The 16,820-nt window shown below is 38.5% G+C and overlaps 1 protein-coding gene across 1 annotated transcript; it reads left to right on the top strand.

Annotated features, from left to right (window-relative positions):
* Nucleotides 1-13,849: 13,849 nt before the first annotated feature.
* On the top strand, nt 13,850-16,090 carry LOC116198777 (protein PLANT CADMIUM RESISTANCE 2-like). The gene is made up of 4 exons (XM_031529008.1): nt 13,850-14,142; nt 14,963-15,034; nt 15,161-15,373; nt 15,730-16,090. The coding sequence occupies exons 1-4, from the start codon at nt 13,944-13,946 to the stop codon at nt 15,816-15,818; spliced, it is 573 nt and encodes a 190-aa protein (XP_031384868.1). The 5' UTR covers nt 13,850-13,943; the 3' UTR covers nt 15,819-16,090.
* The last annotated feature ends 730 nt before the right edge of the window (nt 16,091-16,820 follow it).

Raw genomic sequence — 16,820 nt, 5'->3', positions numbered from 1 at the left:
GGGGCAAGATACTAAGGCCCCGTTTGGATTCAAAGACAATTAATTTTAACTTTAACTTTAACTCAACACACTACACAACAAAAATACACATTTCCCAATTCAAAAATTTTAACTTTAACTTTAACTCAACACACTACACAACAAAAACACACGTTTTCCAAGTCAAATTTATAATCACATCTCATTTGTCATTTTCCACAATCAAAATTAAAATTAAAATCAAAGTAACTTTAACTCTGAATTCAAACGGCCCCTAACTTTTGAGTTATGTAATTAGGGTTTGTTCCCTTTAAAACAACAGTTTATATCTCTTGTAACCTTAACTCAAAATAGTGGATATACCTGGCTTGGCGGCGCCCCCAGACGTAGTCAGAATTACTGACGAACTGGGTAATCAATTTCGTGTGTCCCTTTTGCTTTTTCGTTCATATTGTCTTCTACTATCGTACATCAGATGCAACAATTGGTATCAGAGCACGGGTTTGAATCGGAGCAATCTACGATGGACGGAGGAAAATTGATGATCGAAAAGTTCGATGGATCGGATTACTGGTTTTGGAGGATGCAAATCGAAGATTATCTTTACGGTAAAGATCTGTGGCAACCTCTAGAGGATAAGTCGATCGGGATGACAGAAGCGGAATGGAAGGTGTTGGATAGGAAGGCGATGAGTGTGATTCGTCTGTCACTGTCGCGGAACGTGGCGTTTCATACAGCGAAGGAGAAAACCACTAAAGGTATACTGAAGGTTTTAGCCGATATGTACGAAAAGCCATCAGCGGCGAACAAGGTTCATCTGATGCAGCGGCTGTTTAACCTAAAGATGTCGGAGAGTACTGCTGTTGCCGAACATCTTAATGAATTCAACTTGATAACGGCTCAATTGACCTTAGTCGCTATCGATTTTGATGATGAAGTAAGAGCCCTAATTTTACTGTCGTCTCTACCAGAAAGTTGGAGCGGAACGGTCACAGCTGTTAGTGCTTCAGCGGGGAAGGCGAAATTAAAGTTTGATGAAGTTCGAGATCTGATAATTAGTGAAGAAATTCGCAGAAAAGAATCAGGGAAAACTTCGGGATCAGCTTTGAGTACAGAAAATAGAGGCAGATCAGAATCAGGGAATTCGCATCGAGGCAGATCGAAGTCGAGAAGTAAATCTAAGTCAGGACAAGACAAAAGTTCAATTGAGTGCTGGAATTGTAAGAAACGTGGTCATTACAAGAATCAGTGTAAGGCACCGAGAAAGGAAAGGAAAGACGACAACTCAGCGAATGTGGCAACAGAGGAGATTAGTGACGCACTGATCTTGAGTGTCAGCAGTTCGTTGGAATCATGGGTTTTGGATTCTGGAGCATTGTTTCATTCTTGCCCTAATGTCGATATTATGGAGAATTATACTTCTGGTAATTTTGGTAAGGTTTATCTTGCTGATGATGAGCCTTTGGAGATCGCAGGGAAGGGAGATGTTCGGATTAAAACACCGAATGGACTCGTATGGTAGTTGCGTGGTGTGAGGCACATTCCTGGTTTGAAGAGGAATCTGATTTCTGTAGGGCAGCTGGATGACGAGGGTTATGACCTGTCCTTTGGCTCTAGTTCCTGGAAAATAATCAAAAGGGCCATGGTGGTGGCTCGAGGCAAGAAGGAGGGTACACTGTACATGACCGTGAACAACCATGATAACATTGCACTCGCCAGTGCAAAACAGCGATGCAGATTTGTGGCATTGCAGGCTTGGCCACATGAGTGAGAAGGGGATGAAACAGTTATGTTCAAAGGGCAAACTACCAGGTCTAAAAACAGTTGAGCTTGGATTATGCGAGGATTGTGTATTCGGGAAGCAGAAAAGAGTCAGTTTTTCGAAGGCTGGTAGAACCTTGAAGGAGCAGAAATTGGAGCTGGTACATAGTGACTTATGGGGACCAGCACCGGTCACATCTCTCGGTGGCGCATCATATTACATGACCTTCATTGACGACTCCACGAGGAAGGTATGGGTTTATTTTCTTAAATGTAAATCTGACGCTTTTGATGCTTTCAAAAAGTGGAAAGCTTTGGTAGAAAATGAAACAGGCTTAAAGGTGAAATGTTTGAGATCTGATAATGGTGGAGAATATGAGCTCGATGAGTTCAAAGAGTACTGTGCTGTGAATGACATTCGCATGGAGAAAACTATTAAAGGAACCCCTCAATAGAACGGGGTTGCAGAACGAATGAACAGAACCTTGAATGAACGTGCCAGGTGCATGCGATTGAAGTGTGGGTTACCGAAAACATTTTGGGCAGATGCAGTTAACACTGCTGCTTTCTTAATTAATAGAGGACCATCAGTTCCTTTGGACAACGACATACCAGAGGAGGTTTGGAGTGGTAAAGAGGTAAACCTATCATTTCTCAAAGTTTTTGGTTGTGTTTCGTATGTTCATGTTGATGCTACTGCTAGAAGCAAACTGGATGCAAAATCTGTGAAGTGTACTTTTATTGGATATGGCGGTGATGAATTTGGTTATAGATTTTGGGATGATCAGAATCGGAAAATAATTCGAAGTCGAGATGTCATATTTAATGAGCATGTTCTGTACAAAGACAGGTCGGGTGCACCAGACATTGATAGTGCAGGTACTCAGGTTAAAAGCCCTCAGTTTGTTGAATTGGATATTACAAACTCACGTGTTAGCAAAATTCAGAATGACCAGGAGGTTGTTGAGGCAGAACCAAGTACAGCGGTAGTTCCGTTGAGGAGATCAGAAAGACAACATCACGCACCGGAAAGGTACTCGCCCTCTTTACACTATCTTATGTTGACTGATAGTGGTGAGCCCGAATGTTATGCTGAGGTTATGCAGAGTGAGCACTCGAGCAAGTGGGAGCTTGCAATGGAAGATGAAATGAATTATTTGATGTCCAATAGCACTTGGGAACTAGTTGAGCTTCCAAAGGGTAAGAAAGCATTGCATAACAAGTGGGTTTACAGAATTAAAGAAGAGGCGGATGGAAGCAAGCGTTACAAGGCAAGGTTGGTTGTGAAGGGTTTTCAGCAGAAACAAGGTATTGATTATATAGATATATTCTCTCCTGTTGTGAAGCTAACTACTATCAGATTAGTTTTGAGCATAGTTACTGCAGAGAATTTATTGTTAGAGCAGATGGATGTAAAAACAGCCTTTCTTCATGGTGATCTTAACGAAGACATATATATGAAGCAACCAGAAGGATACTTGTTTGAAGGTAGCAGTGAGTTTGTGTGCAAGCTACAGAAAAGTTTGTATGGATTGAAACAAGCCCCGAGACAGTGGTATATGAAGTTTGATGGGTTCATGCATGAGATCGAGTTTGTCAGATGCAATGCTGATCATTGTTGCTACTTCAAGAGGTTTGACAATAGCTTTATTATTTTGCTATTATATGTTGATGATATGTTGATAGCAGGCTCTTGTGCTTAAGAGGTGTATAAGTTGAAGTAGCAATTGTCCAAACAGTTTGAAATGAAAGATCTTGGAGAGGCTAAACAGATCCTAGGAATGAGGATTAATTGAGATAAAGTGGCAGGAAAGCTGTTCCTTTCACAGGCTGAATGCATTGAAAATTTTTTGAAGAGATTCTGTATGGATACCGCAAAGCCAGTAAGTACTCCTATGGGTAGCCATTTTAAGCTATCAATAAGCGATTCACCTAAAAGTGATTCAGAGCGTGCTCATCTGGAGAAAGTTCCCTACGCTTCAGCAGTTGGAAGTATTATGTATGTTATGGTGTGTACTAGACCAGATATTGCGCATGCAGTGGGAGTTGTGAGCAAATATATGAGTAATCCGGGTAAGCAGCATTGAGAAGTAGTAAAGTGGATCTTCAGATACTTGCGAGGTACCACAGAGAGGGCTCTATGTTTCGAAGGCAAGAACATGGTTTTGAATGGTTATGTTGATGCTGACTTGGCAGGTGATCTTGATAAAAGGAAGAGTACAACTGGGTACGTGTTTACTTTCGGTGGTACATCGGTTTCTTGAGGCCATAACTAATTAATTAATCCCATAAATCTATAAAAAATGGTAATAACTCCCTCGAGATCAACATGACCTTCAATTTGAATCTTTTTGAATCTTAAGACTCAATTAGTGGGTTCATGACGCAGTGTGAATCACAGTTTCTCAAGCCTAAATCCGAATTTAGACTCACAAGGAGCAAAACTCGTTTAAACCCTAGCGAAATGCTGAAAACAAAGAGTTATGGCAAACTCAAAGTATTATTAAGCAAATGTCTTTCTGAGATAGCCTCTTACGATGAGGTGAATAACATACATATAGAGGGAAGATACCTCCCTTGACTCTAGAATAGGAAAGTGACAACTAAACTCCTCTAGATAACTTTCCTAAAATGAAGTAAAGAAACAATCTGAAATAGGAAACTTAAGGCTCCTGACTCAAGCTAATATATAAAATAAGATATAATTAAGAGAAACTATATTATAGCAATATTCTCTTCTCATAGCAGCCGGAGTCTTCTAGAATATGGGCCGTCACTTTAGGCTGGACTCTTCGTCAGTCTCCCCCACTTGTGGAAAGCTTGTCCCTGAGCTTGCACTGAACTCAAGATATAATGGCTCCTTCGAATTATAGTAGGGAAAAATGTCCGCCACATTGAACGTACGTGAAATATCCATGGACTCGGGAAGATCTATGACATAAGCATTATCATTTATCTTTTTCAACACCTTATACGGACCATACTTCTTAGGCCTTAGCTTGTTATAACTTCCAACTGAAAATCTTTCTTTCCTAAGGAGCACCATCACCATATCCCCTTTTGAAAAATGTCGCTCCTTGCGATGCTTGTTGGCGGCCTTCTTATACTTCCCATATGTAGCTTCCAACTTCTAATGAACTTGTTATTGCATTAATTGCACCTCCTTTGCTACTTTCAGCTGTAGCATTGCCTTCGTAGGTCTTTGGCAGCTTGATCAAATCGATAGCATGCCTTGGAATCTTTTGATAAACTATCGATAATGGAGATCTCCTAGTTGCACTATGAACTGCACTATTGTAGGCAAATTCAGGTTGAGCAAGAGCAAAGTCCCATTGCTTCGGTTTTTCTCCACAAATGCTACGAACCATATTTGCCAAGGTTATATTCATCAACTCCGTTTCACCATTTGTCTGCGGGTGAGCTGTGCTACTAAACTTTAATGAGGCATCAAACTTTCCCCATAAGGTAAGCAAAAAATGGCTAAGGAAGCCGGTGTCTCGATATGAAACGATGGACTTAGGAACACCGTGCAAACAAACTACCTCTTTGAAAAATAATCGAGCCACACTTGAAGCATCTGTGGTTTTTCGGCATGGTATGAAGTGTGCCATCTTCGAGAATCTATCAACAACAACAAAGATGGAATCCATACCCCGTTGAGTATGAGGCAACCGTAATAAGAAATCCATGGATAAATCCTCCCATATATCTTCAGGTACCGGTAATGGTAGATAGAGATCGGTGTTTTGCGCCTATCCTTTAGAAGTCTGACATGTATGGCACCTCTGCACGAACTTCTCAACATTGTGACACAATTTTGGCTAGTAAAACCTCTCCGAAACAGCAGCTAAGGTCTTGTCTCGTCCAAGATGTGCAGCTAATCCTCTATCATGTAAATCGCTAATCAATTTCTCTCGGACGGATGAATGAGGAATGTAAAATTGGTTACCTCACATCAGAAATCCCTCATGGTTGTGAAATTCTCCAGATGCTTGGCGATTTTGTACTTTGGACCAAGTTTCGGCAAAATCCTCATCATCAGCGTACTACTCCTTCAACTCTTTAAACCCAATAAGTTCGCTTCTCAATATCGTCAGCAATGTTGCATGCCTGCATAACGCATCGACAACCTCGTTTTGCAACCCTGGTTTGTGTACTAGTTTAAAAGGGAACTTTTGAAGAAACGTAGTCCACCGAGCATGCATGTTACTGCTAATCCGCTTCTGACTATTCAAATACTTCAATACTTGGTGATCATAGTACGAAATGAACTCCTTACCTATAAGATAATGCTCCCAATGCTTCAAGGCACGGAAAATAGCATAGAACTCCTTGTCATAGGCAGACCAGCTCCGATGGGCATCATTAAGCTTCTCACTGAAATATGCGATCGGTTGTTTCTCTTGTGATAGTACAGCTCCCATGCTAATACCACTCGCATCGCATTCCACTTCAAATAGTTTCTCAAAACTAGGCAAAGCTAGAACTGGGGCTGAGTATAACTTCTCCTTAATCAATGTAAAACTAGCTTCTGCTTCTTCTCCCCAATTGAGCCTCCCCTTCTTCTAGTACTCGGTGACTGGGGCCATGATCTTGCTGAAGTCACATATGAACCACCTATAGAATGTAGCTAGGCCATGGAAACTTCTGATTTCTCCAAACGTTTTTGGAGTTGGCCAATCTCTGATTGCTTGGACCTTCTCATCATCAACCCGAATGCCTTCTGAGCTTACTATATACCCAAGAAATAACAAGCGCGGCGTCATAAAATTGCACTGCTTAAGGTTGATAATCAACTTATTCTTCCTCAGCACTGTCAAGACCTCATATAGATGCTTGAGGTCGTCATCAGTCGATTTGCTAAATATCAAAATATCATCGAAGTAAACAACTATAAACCAACCAATAAAAGGTTTGAGCACCTGATTCATCAAACGCATAAAGGTACTGGGGGGCATTTGACAACCCAAATGGTATTACCAACCACTCATAAAGCTTATCTCTAGTTTTAAATGCGGTCTTCCACTCATCTCCTAAACAAATTCGAATATGGTGGTACCCGCTCCGAAGGTCAATTATGGAGAACACCACCGCTCCGTATAATTGATCCAACATATCATCGAGCCTTGGAATGGGAAAATTGTATCCCACCGCAATATTGTTGATTACTCTGCTATCGATATACATACGCCAGCTCCTATCTTTCTTCGGTGTCTATAATGCAAGCACGACACATGGACTCAAATTCTCCCGAATATGGCATTTTCTTAGCAGTTCCTCTACTTTCTCCTGTAGTATAGCACTCTCGTGTGGACTCATGTGATAATGGGGAAGATTAGATAAGCTTGCTTCGGGTATCATGTTGATTTGGTATTGAATATCTCTCATTGGAAGCAACCCATCTAGCAACTCCTCAGGGGTGATCTCTTCAAATTCAGCAAGTAGGGGCTTCACGTCCTCTGGCACTTCCACGATTTGCTTCTCCGATGGTGAATCCTTCACAATCAACACATGCAATTCCTTTGACTCATTAAAATCAGCTTCAATCTCTCGCTCTGAATGAGTCTCTATAAAAAACGCTTTACCCTCCACTTTCGGGATAGCTTTGGGCTTAGGTTCTTTTGATAAGAGCATTAGGGTGTAGTGCACCCCTTCCTTTACAAGCTAATACACATTCTCTTTGCCAAGGTGTTTTGTATTATTGTCACACTACCAAGGTCTCCCAAATAATAGGTGGCAAGCTTCCATATCCACAATGTCATAGTACATATCATCTCGATATTTGCCAATGGAGAAAGGAACCTTGTATTGTTCGATCACTCGGATGTCACCCACTGACTTTGTCCAGCCAATCGAATAGATTTGGGTGCTTCTCAACTGGCAACCCTAGCTTCTCGACCACGGCTCTTCCTATGATATTCTCTTGACTTCCGCTATCAATTATTAATTAGAAAGTGCGAGATTGAATGTTGTTCCTTGTACGAAATAACTTATTTCGCTAGGTCTGATCCTCTTGCTTAGGCGTGAGCATCAACTTCCGAACCATGTATGTCTGCTTATAGTCATCATCACTGCTGTATTCTTCCTCTTCCTCTTCCTAAGGATCGCAAAACAAATCTTCAACATCTTCCTCATGTTCCACCAAAGCAATAGTCTTTTGCCGAGGACAATCACTTGATCGATGACCCGGCTGGTTGCACTTGAAGCACTTTGTTGTAAATTGCTTGCCAAGAGGGTTTTGGTTCCTTGAAGCTCTAGTCTCTGTCACCGACTTCTTGCTAGATGATTTATCGAAAATCCCTTGATCTTGCTTGTTTAATCTGGGCTGTCTAGTAACTCGGCTTCTTTTCGCAGAGGTTTGTGATGATTCCACATAACTCCTGCGATAAGGATTTCACTTGTCTTGCATCATCATCTCAACCTTCAGAGCTAAGCTTTGGGCATCATCCACCGTTGCTACCATCTGCACTTTAATCTTGTCCCGAATAGTTGGTTTTAAACCTTCCATACACTTGGCAACTTGTTGGCTCTCTGATTCGTTTAACGCATTACGCTTCGCCAACCTTAAGAATTCGGCCGTGTAATCATGGATAGACCTCGGTCCTTGCACACATCTCTAGTACTTCATGAACAAATATTGCTCATAATCTGGTGGAAGAAATCTAGCCCTCAACATTCGCCTCATGCGTTCCCAAGTTTGGATGGACTGCTTCCCTATACGTCCTTTGTTCTCTTGCATACAATCCCACCAAGTAAACGCTCCCCTTCAATCGGAATGCCACCAGCTTCACGCACTTCTCCTGGGGAATCTCGGTGTATTCGAAGAATCGGACAATTCTAATAGCCAATCTAAGAATTCCTCAATGTTCAAGCATCCGTTGAAAACGGGAATATCGACCTTCAAACGAAAGTCTCCAACATCCCGACGATTTGCCTAATTCCCTTGTTGATGAGCAAATCGATTGTATGCAACTCTACTCTTCTCATCCGAATCTTCATAATATCGGATCCTACGAGAAACACATTGAACAACGGGTGGCTCACGAGGAAGAACTTGTTGTGCCTGACCGCCATCTCCCGCATTCTGATCGGCGCGCAAGTTTAGAGCGCTAAGCATGGTACGTAGCTCCTCGAACCTCTGGTTTAGCCTTTGCTCCAACCTCCGCTCGAGAGTCCGTTCCATCCTTTTGATCCTATGCTCCAGTGCTTGAATCGCTTCCACCTCATGCTCTTCAGCATTAGGGTGGTTGTGAAACACTTCGTTTGCCATGATCAAATTTAGGCAACTCTAGCCTGATATCAACTGACGTAGCGTGGATCACGGTTTCTCAAGCCTAAATTCGAATTTAGACTCAAAGGGAGTAAAACTCATTTAAACCCTAGCGATATGATGAAAATAAAGAGTTATGGCGAACTCAAAGTATTATTAAGCAAAAGTCTTTCTGAGATAGCCTCTTATAATGAGGTGAATAGTATATATATAGGGAGGCACCTTCCTTGACTCTAGAATAGGAAAGTGACAACTAAACTCCTTTAGATAACTTTCCTAAAATTGATTAAAAAAACAATTCAAAATATGAAACTTAAGGCTCATGACTCAAGCTAATATATGAAATAATATTTAATTAAGATAAACTATATTATAGCAATATTTCATTCTTGTAGTAGCTGAAGTCTTCTAGAATATGGGCCGTCACTTTGGGCTGGGCTCCTCGTCAGTTCATTACCCTTAATCCCCATGATTTGTGTCAATATACATGATTAACCATTGTAAAACAATTTACACAAATTGTTGGATTTTTTTATTCAATTAATTCTATAATTAAATCAAATGATTGACTTCTATCGGTTTAAGGGATTTCCAGGTCCTAATGACTCCCCCTCAAGGTCACAAAGACCTTCCTAAGGGCCTAAGACACTCTAATTAGTATCTAAGTCCCATGTGATTAAGCCAGGTTTACATGATTATTACTAATTAATACATTCATTTCACAATTTGACCGATTTTGACTTGATTATTTACACATATTCAGCCATACTCATAGAAGAATGATTATCCACGCACAAGAATGATTATCCACACTAATCAAGGCTAAGGACATGCAATTAGACTCAATTAGATTTCAATTCCTAAGGTCGAAATAATAATTAGGTCAATTTCACCTTAATTAGTCTTAATCCTACTTAGACTATAATCGAGTAAAATTGAACCTAATTGGACACTATACCCACTCGGGCGCATTGCCTTCAACTCAATCAAAGCTCCATTCATCAATTGAAACAAAAAATAAATGGATTGACCATAATTAGGCCTTATTACACAGTGGTATTGACTAATCAACACAATTAGCCCATAATTAAACCTAATTGACCCCTATATCATCCAATTGACTCTCTCGGATCAACCCAGCAAACATTTTTCACCATGCTTACGAGATCGATTTTGAGCTAATTAAGGCTAATTGGACTAAATTAAGCTTAATCTCAAACAATAGGAAACTAATCACCACTAATTAAGCCTAATCGAGCCAGAAATCATCAAATTGACTTATCTAGGCCTAATTTACTGTAAATTACAGAATGCTAATATACCAATTTCATGCTCAATTAACCATGATTAAGCTATTTCGCATACCTATTTTCATACATACAAGCCAATTATTGCTAATTACATCCAATTATACACAAATTGACTAAATTAACACCAAATCAAATCCAATTAACATGCAATTAGTCTTTTTCCTTGGGCAAGCAAGTTTAGCTTAGTCGAGTTTGTTCCAAATTAAGCATGATACTATATGATTAATCCTAGCTAGGCTCTAATACATACAAACTACCCACCTATTCATCCAATCTACACATATACATGTGATTTAAGCCCACAAAAACCAAGGTAGGAGCTAAATAGCTCTATCTCGGCTCTAGACAGAGGCGTGAAGCCTCTTCTGCCTTAGTTCGGACAAGAATTCAGACTCTTGAGCTCAGAAATGATAGAATCGGGCTCAAGCTCTTCAAATCCTATTATAAGTGTGTACGAACTTAGGTGTATTTTGGAATTTTAGGGTTATTTTGGCAGAACTTCAGCACATAAAATTGGCCAAAAGTCCTTTCTTGAGTAAATGACCCTCTATTTATAGGCAAAGGGAAGTCGGAGATCGTTTTGTGAATAACGAAATGCCTGGGATCAAGCCAAAAAATAATTTTCAAACTTCAAAAGTCGAATGTGTGCTAGTTGGCCATTCTGATGGAGATGGCCAACTAGCCACTGAGTGCGATTCTCAACCGTTCCCTCTTCCCAAAATTCCCAATTTTTGGGAACCTAGCTTAACTACTTCGAACTAAGCTGGTTTTGTCGGAAATAATAGCGTGTCTGCTCTCAAACTTGTCAGAAAACTTCATTTTTACCTTTTCGGGATTTTAAAGCATATTTGAGCAGAAAAAAATCATCGAAAATATCCTCAGGTCCAAAAAATAATTTTTTATTGGGAAACCCCCGACATGAATATTTCTCACTATGTGATAATATCGATTTCTCCATCTCAAATCATTTTCCTATTGGATAAATTATGAGAATCAAAGGGTTTTAATTAGAGAAAATTAAAGTACCTTTTTAAGGAAAAAAACGAGTAATTGGGGTTTAAAACAAGGTCACCGGAGAGTAGGTGTCATGTTTCCAAATTCGTTTTACACGCGCTTCCTCAGGGATTGAAATATTGCCAATTATCCCGTATTATCTTAGAAGTAGGTTCTATGAGTGAAAGTTAAGCACTTAGCAATCGAGGACTTACCTGTTTAATCTTGAAAATCTGCCTTTTGAGCTTTAATTCCTCGAAAGCTCCTCGCTTGGTTCAGTTCTCTAATCGGGTATGTGTTTAGGTAATCTTCAATCGTGCCTAGGCCAAAACGAGGTGCTTACACGTAGGACAGTGGAGGATTCTCCTCGCATGACCTTTTGTGTGACTGTCAATAATAACGTGACATGTGGCGCAATATTATGATACCACGTTACTTTTCGAAAATGAAATTATCTGCAGTGGAAGATGAAAAGACAAATCTATAATTAATCTATTAAATTGGCACATTGAATCCTCAAAGATCCAAACTGATTCTTCACATTTTTCTTGAGATGCTAGCGAGTTACTTCTCATAAATTTGTTTCATTTTTTTTTAATATTGTCATGTTGAGAGTGGGATTCTTCCAAATCGAGATTGCACACTATAATTTTAACTTGAGAGTGGAAGAAAATTTCCACAATTATGGGAAGAATTTCGTCCTTCACATGCTGGGGTCATCTTAGTCCTTCGGATTATAAAGGATTGAGCAACATTCTTTCATTAAATCAATTGGTCTATGAGATCATACAATTAGAAAGAATACTTCTATTATTTTTATAAAGAACAAATAAAAAATTTTAGTCGCGGACAAAATTGTCTTACCCATATATCCATTCAAATAGTGACTGTTGGTTTTCTTGAGATGCCCCAATTATTCTAACCGTGCATATCCACGGTCCTTTCACTTAGTGTGCATAAATGGGAATTTCTTTGGTCCATTACGAAATATCTATTTCATCAATCTAGAACCGTTTTGATCAGCTCTTTATTACGAAAATTACATTACAAAAGTATTGATTTGACGGTCATGAATATAACGAATAATTGTTTTAAGGAGATCGAATAATTCTCAATGTGTTCACATCAACCCCCATAAATCATTTCGGGTCTGTCCTAAATAAACCATTACCCTAGATTCTCATCTCCTGATCTCATTAGTTTGGATATGCTTGATCCAACTTTGGGCAACTTTTGATTATTTTGTTATGCATTTTCACGCCGCTCGGGCGTCAACTCTATTTTTTTCTCTTTCCCCTTAGCTCTCAAATATTTGATCGTTGTCGTCAAACCCGATATACAACAATCTCGTGAAAGAAGTTCTCCCTTTGGGCTTATTGTTGAGTACTAAAGTGACCACAAGAAGGAAAATGAAATCAAGCTTGATAACACCTTTCTTAGCACGATTGATTACACGGCAGGTCTCCTTCCTTATATTCGGGGCAAGACGTGTACAGTCATTACAGGATACCCGTAGATCATGGAACAAAGAGGGTGGGTAAGCCGCCCAACCACCAGACAAATTCCATTGTGCATATCAGCCTCCACAAATCAATGCATGGTCATTCGTTGAAATGATCCTGGGATATTTTCTTCTTTGTGGGCCTTTTCCCTTTCTTATCGCTCGTCTTCATGGGCCAAAATGATCGAGTATTATCCTTGTTTTGGTGTGTATTCTAATATTCACAACTTAATGGAACCCGACTAATTCAGTTTGAACTAAGTCGGCCTACTAAGGGATTAAACTCTTACATTCAAGGATATTATGTATTCATAATACTCGAATACGAGACCTATTAAAGTTGAAGAAATACCAAACCGTTTGAACCAATCATTATTATTGGTTGATCAAAATATTACTCTTATTCTTCTACAAATTTGGTCCTTTAATGCCTTCATCTTTAGGAATCATTAAATCCCGCGAATTTCATAGCAAAATCATGTAAATCTTAAAGGTTCAGAGGTCCCAGTAAGTTGATTTAGCAAATTCTCTCCAACCGGCTCTCGACTTCGGTTTTATTTTTTTGTTAATTGTCTTTAATCGTAATATTCTTGCGATAACTTTTTTCTTCGAAGAGGGAATAGTTCTGGGGGTCTTTTTTCTTAAAATGAAGCGAAGCATTGTAGTTTGCCTCGTTACTTATGATTGTTAAGGGCACGGACCCGTTATATATACTTTAGTTCAAACGATGATGCATTAGAGATTAGGTTTTATATTAATTAACATAATATCAAGTCAAGTCAAGCTTGCACCTAATTATAAGTTACGTATCACATGGGGCCATTTCAATTTTTTTTGGGTCCCTCTAATATGATAATGCGAGGCTTATATTAATTTATTGCTTTTGTCAAACCTGGAGATAAGAAGTCGAATGTTCGAGGAAATTACTTGATTGACTTGGTAAACGTACGCGTCGGCTGTATTTTTGTCATATCGTATATAATATGGATGTCAGTGTCCGTACATTATATGTATATATACACACGCACATGCATTGATCAACCCAACAAAGCATTTCTCCCTACACATAAGTTCTCAAATACTTAGAATACCAAAAGAAAGAAGTCCTGAATCAGCGAAAGTCATCAAGATGGGAACGCCAGACGCAGAACAGAAGAGCCCAGTCCACCCACCAGCGACTGGAATTCCGATGGGTGCGGCGGCCCCGATGTACACTGAGATGCCATCAGCACCCCCTAACTTCCAGCCACCACCACATCAACTACAACCCGAAAGCAACGGGCAGTGGTCGGTCGGTCTTTTTGACTGTTTCTCCGACTGTGGACGTTGTAAGTTACTTTTTTTTTTTTGAGTAAATTGCACTTTGTAAGTTATTCCTACTTGTATGTAACTCTTCTTAATCTTATTGTTTAAATTCAAAGTCTATAATTACGGCCACCAGTAAAAAAAGGAAAATTTTTACACTAAAGGTGGTCATTGAAAAGTTGTCGAAATTCCATCAGAAATCGTGCTTTCCGGCCAAATTTTGACAATTTCCTGATGGAAACTTTACCATCCGCATGAAGAAGCTTTGTCACGGAGTTTGTTCGTGCCCTTACCGATACAATCTTCTGTCTTCTATTCCTTTCTTGGTTCGCTGGCCTTCCTTAATTAAAACGAAAAAGATTAATAGATGTCATGTGACATGATGGAATATACTGGAAATCAAATGAACTCACAACTTACGTGTATATAACACAATAGTAATGAAATTATAAGCAATGAAATCAATCTTTCCATTAGTTCATGGCATATAGACAATCTTATACATGATAGGACTCTGAATATTCATCCAATTTGGTTTAGTCCATCAATGCGTGAATTTTCGAGATGAGAAATTGTTAGATAGCAATGTCCTTTTCCATTTATAGTGCCGTGCATAGACTGAAATAACTTAAAAGACCTATCAATTGGAGTTAGGTAAAATAAGCAACATTTCCTACCTACTTACACCCTGATGTTTCATGAAATTTTGGGACAACTGCAATATAGTTGCTCTTAAAACTTGACGTTGTCAAATGATGATGTACTTATATTATATACTGCATGATTAGTATATGGTGTGACTAATCTTACCTTGTTCTAAATTTGCTTCATATTCTCGAACAGGTTGTATTTCTTGCTGGTGTCCATGCATCACCTTCGGCCAAATCTCTGAGATCCTAGATAGAGGGTCATCATGTAAGTGTTATACGTATTCAACTGAGCTGAGAAAAACAAAGCCTTTTCACGGAGATCATATTGGTTTCCAAAGCCAACACTGAATATATGGGATCAAACAACTAATTTAATTAATCGTGATTGCAGCATGCGGAGTGAACGGCGCGCTCTACTTCCTTATCGCGGCAGTAACGGGCTGTGCTTGCGTATATTCATGCGTGTACCGAACTAAGATGAGGCAGCAATACAAGTTGGAGGGAAGTTCCGCTGAGGATTTCTTCGTCCATTGCTGTTGCGAGCCTTGCTCTCTCACCCAGCAGTACCGTGAGCTCGAAAACCGTGGATTTGACGTCTCCATAGGTAATATAATATATTAATTATAATAATAATAGCTGCAACAATTAGTCTTCGCCATCCTCTGAAACGAAACAAATTTTAAATTTCATACTTATTAGTGAAACTTTTTATATTCTTATTTTTCCACTTCTCTAGAACAAACAAGGTCCATCAGCCTTAAAGGGAAAAGGAGAATTGGAAAATAAAGGGGAACAGGTGTCTCGCTGGCACAGATCAAATTTAAAATTTCTTAATCTCAGATTGAGGATGATATTACTGCATCAAACTCCCTTTCTCCCTCGATTAGATTTGATATCAAACTTCATTTTTATGAGAATGTTGCCAATCATGTATTAAAAGTATATGTATGTATGTAAAAGGTTGGCAAGGGAACGTGGAAAGGCAGACCCGCGGGGTGGCCGTGTCATCTCACATGCCGCCGGTAACTGAAAGTGGCATGAAGCGTTGAACGAACCGAGCCAAGGAGGGGCTTCAGTAGTCCAAGTCAAACTCTTCATGAGTATTGCGTATTATATTGTGCTGATGCGTTTGTCTATCGCTATCTCTACAGGGGATGTATCATTTGTGGATTTTGTGTATGTCCAGAGTGAAGAAAAAATAAGTCATCTCAAGAAAGAACATGCGAGTCTGAGGCTTGTATTATCAATATTATGTGTACCATTTTTTTTTATGTATTGTAAGATGTTTGCGTATATGTTATCTTTTTTTTTTTTGTATGTACTAGTTTCCGTACCCGTGCATTGAGTAATTTTAATTTTTAATTTTAAACTTTTTCTAATCAAAGGCGTAATTTGTTTGACTATATATATATATATATATATAGATATAGATTTGACGCAAATATATTAAATATAGCTAAAGTACTTTTTTCATTCTAAATATTATTTAGATATAAAAAGTGTATAGTAGTTCGGTAGTATAAAAAGTTGAATAGATAAAAAATTATAGAATTTTTTATAAATCCATATTAAAAATAATTATACAGTATTTCTTTGCTAACAAAACCTAAAAATAATCAATAATTATTTTTGTTTTACTATTTAATGCATTTAACTGCAAGAATTTTACCTATTTTTCCTATAGATGACATTTTAAATATAAATATAATTTACATTATGACCCTAAATAATATTAGAATTTACTTTTCTAACCCTATTTATTGCATGAAATACAAATATATATATATATATATATATAACACTTTTAGATAAAATGATCTAATCACTTGGATGAGAGTTGTATATAATTAAGCTTTCATATGATTAGCTATAATACAAAAATTTATTAAAATTAATTATAAGCTTATAAAGTATAAATGATTATTTATTTTCTTAAAATGATGAATATATTTATTTTTTAACGATATAATAATAAGTTAATGAAATATTTTTCATACCATTTTGAATATTTTCTTTATAATATATATAGTATATTAACATATGATTTAGTA

This window comes from Punica granatum, chromosome 3 (assembly GCF_007655135.1).
Source record: "Punica granatum isolate Tunisia-2019 chromosome 3, ASM765513v2, whole genome shotgun sequence".
Taxonomy (NCBI): Eukaryota; Viridiplantae; Streptophyta; class Magnoliopsida; order Myrtales; family Lythraceae; genus Punica; species Punica granatum.
This window is presented reverse-complemented; position numbering and strand designations above follow the sequence as displayed.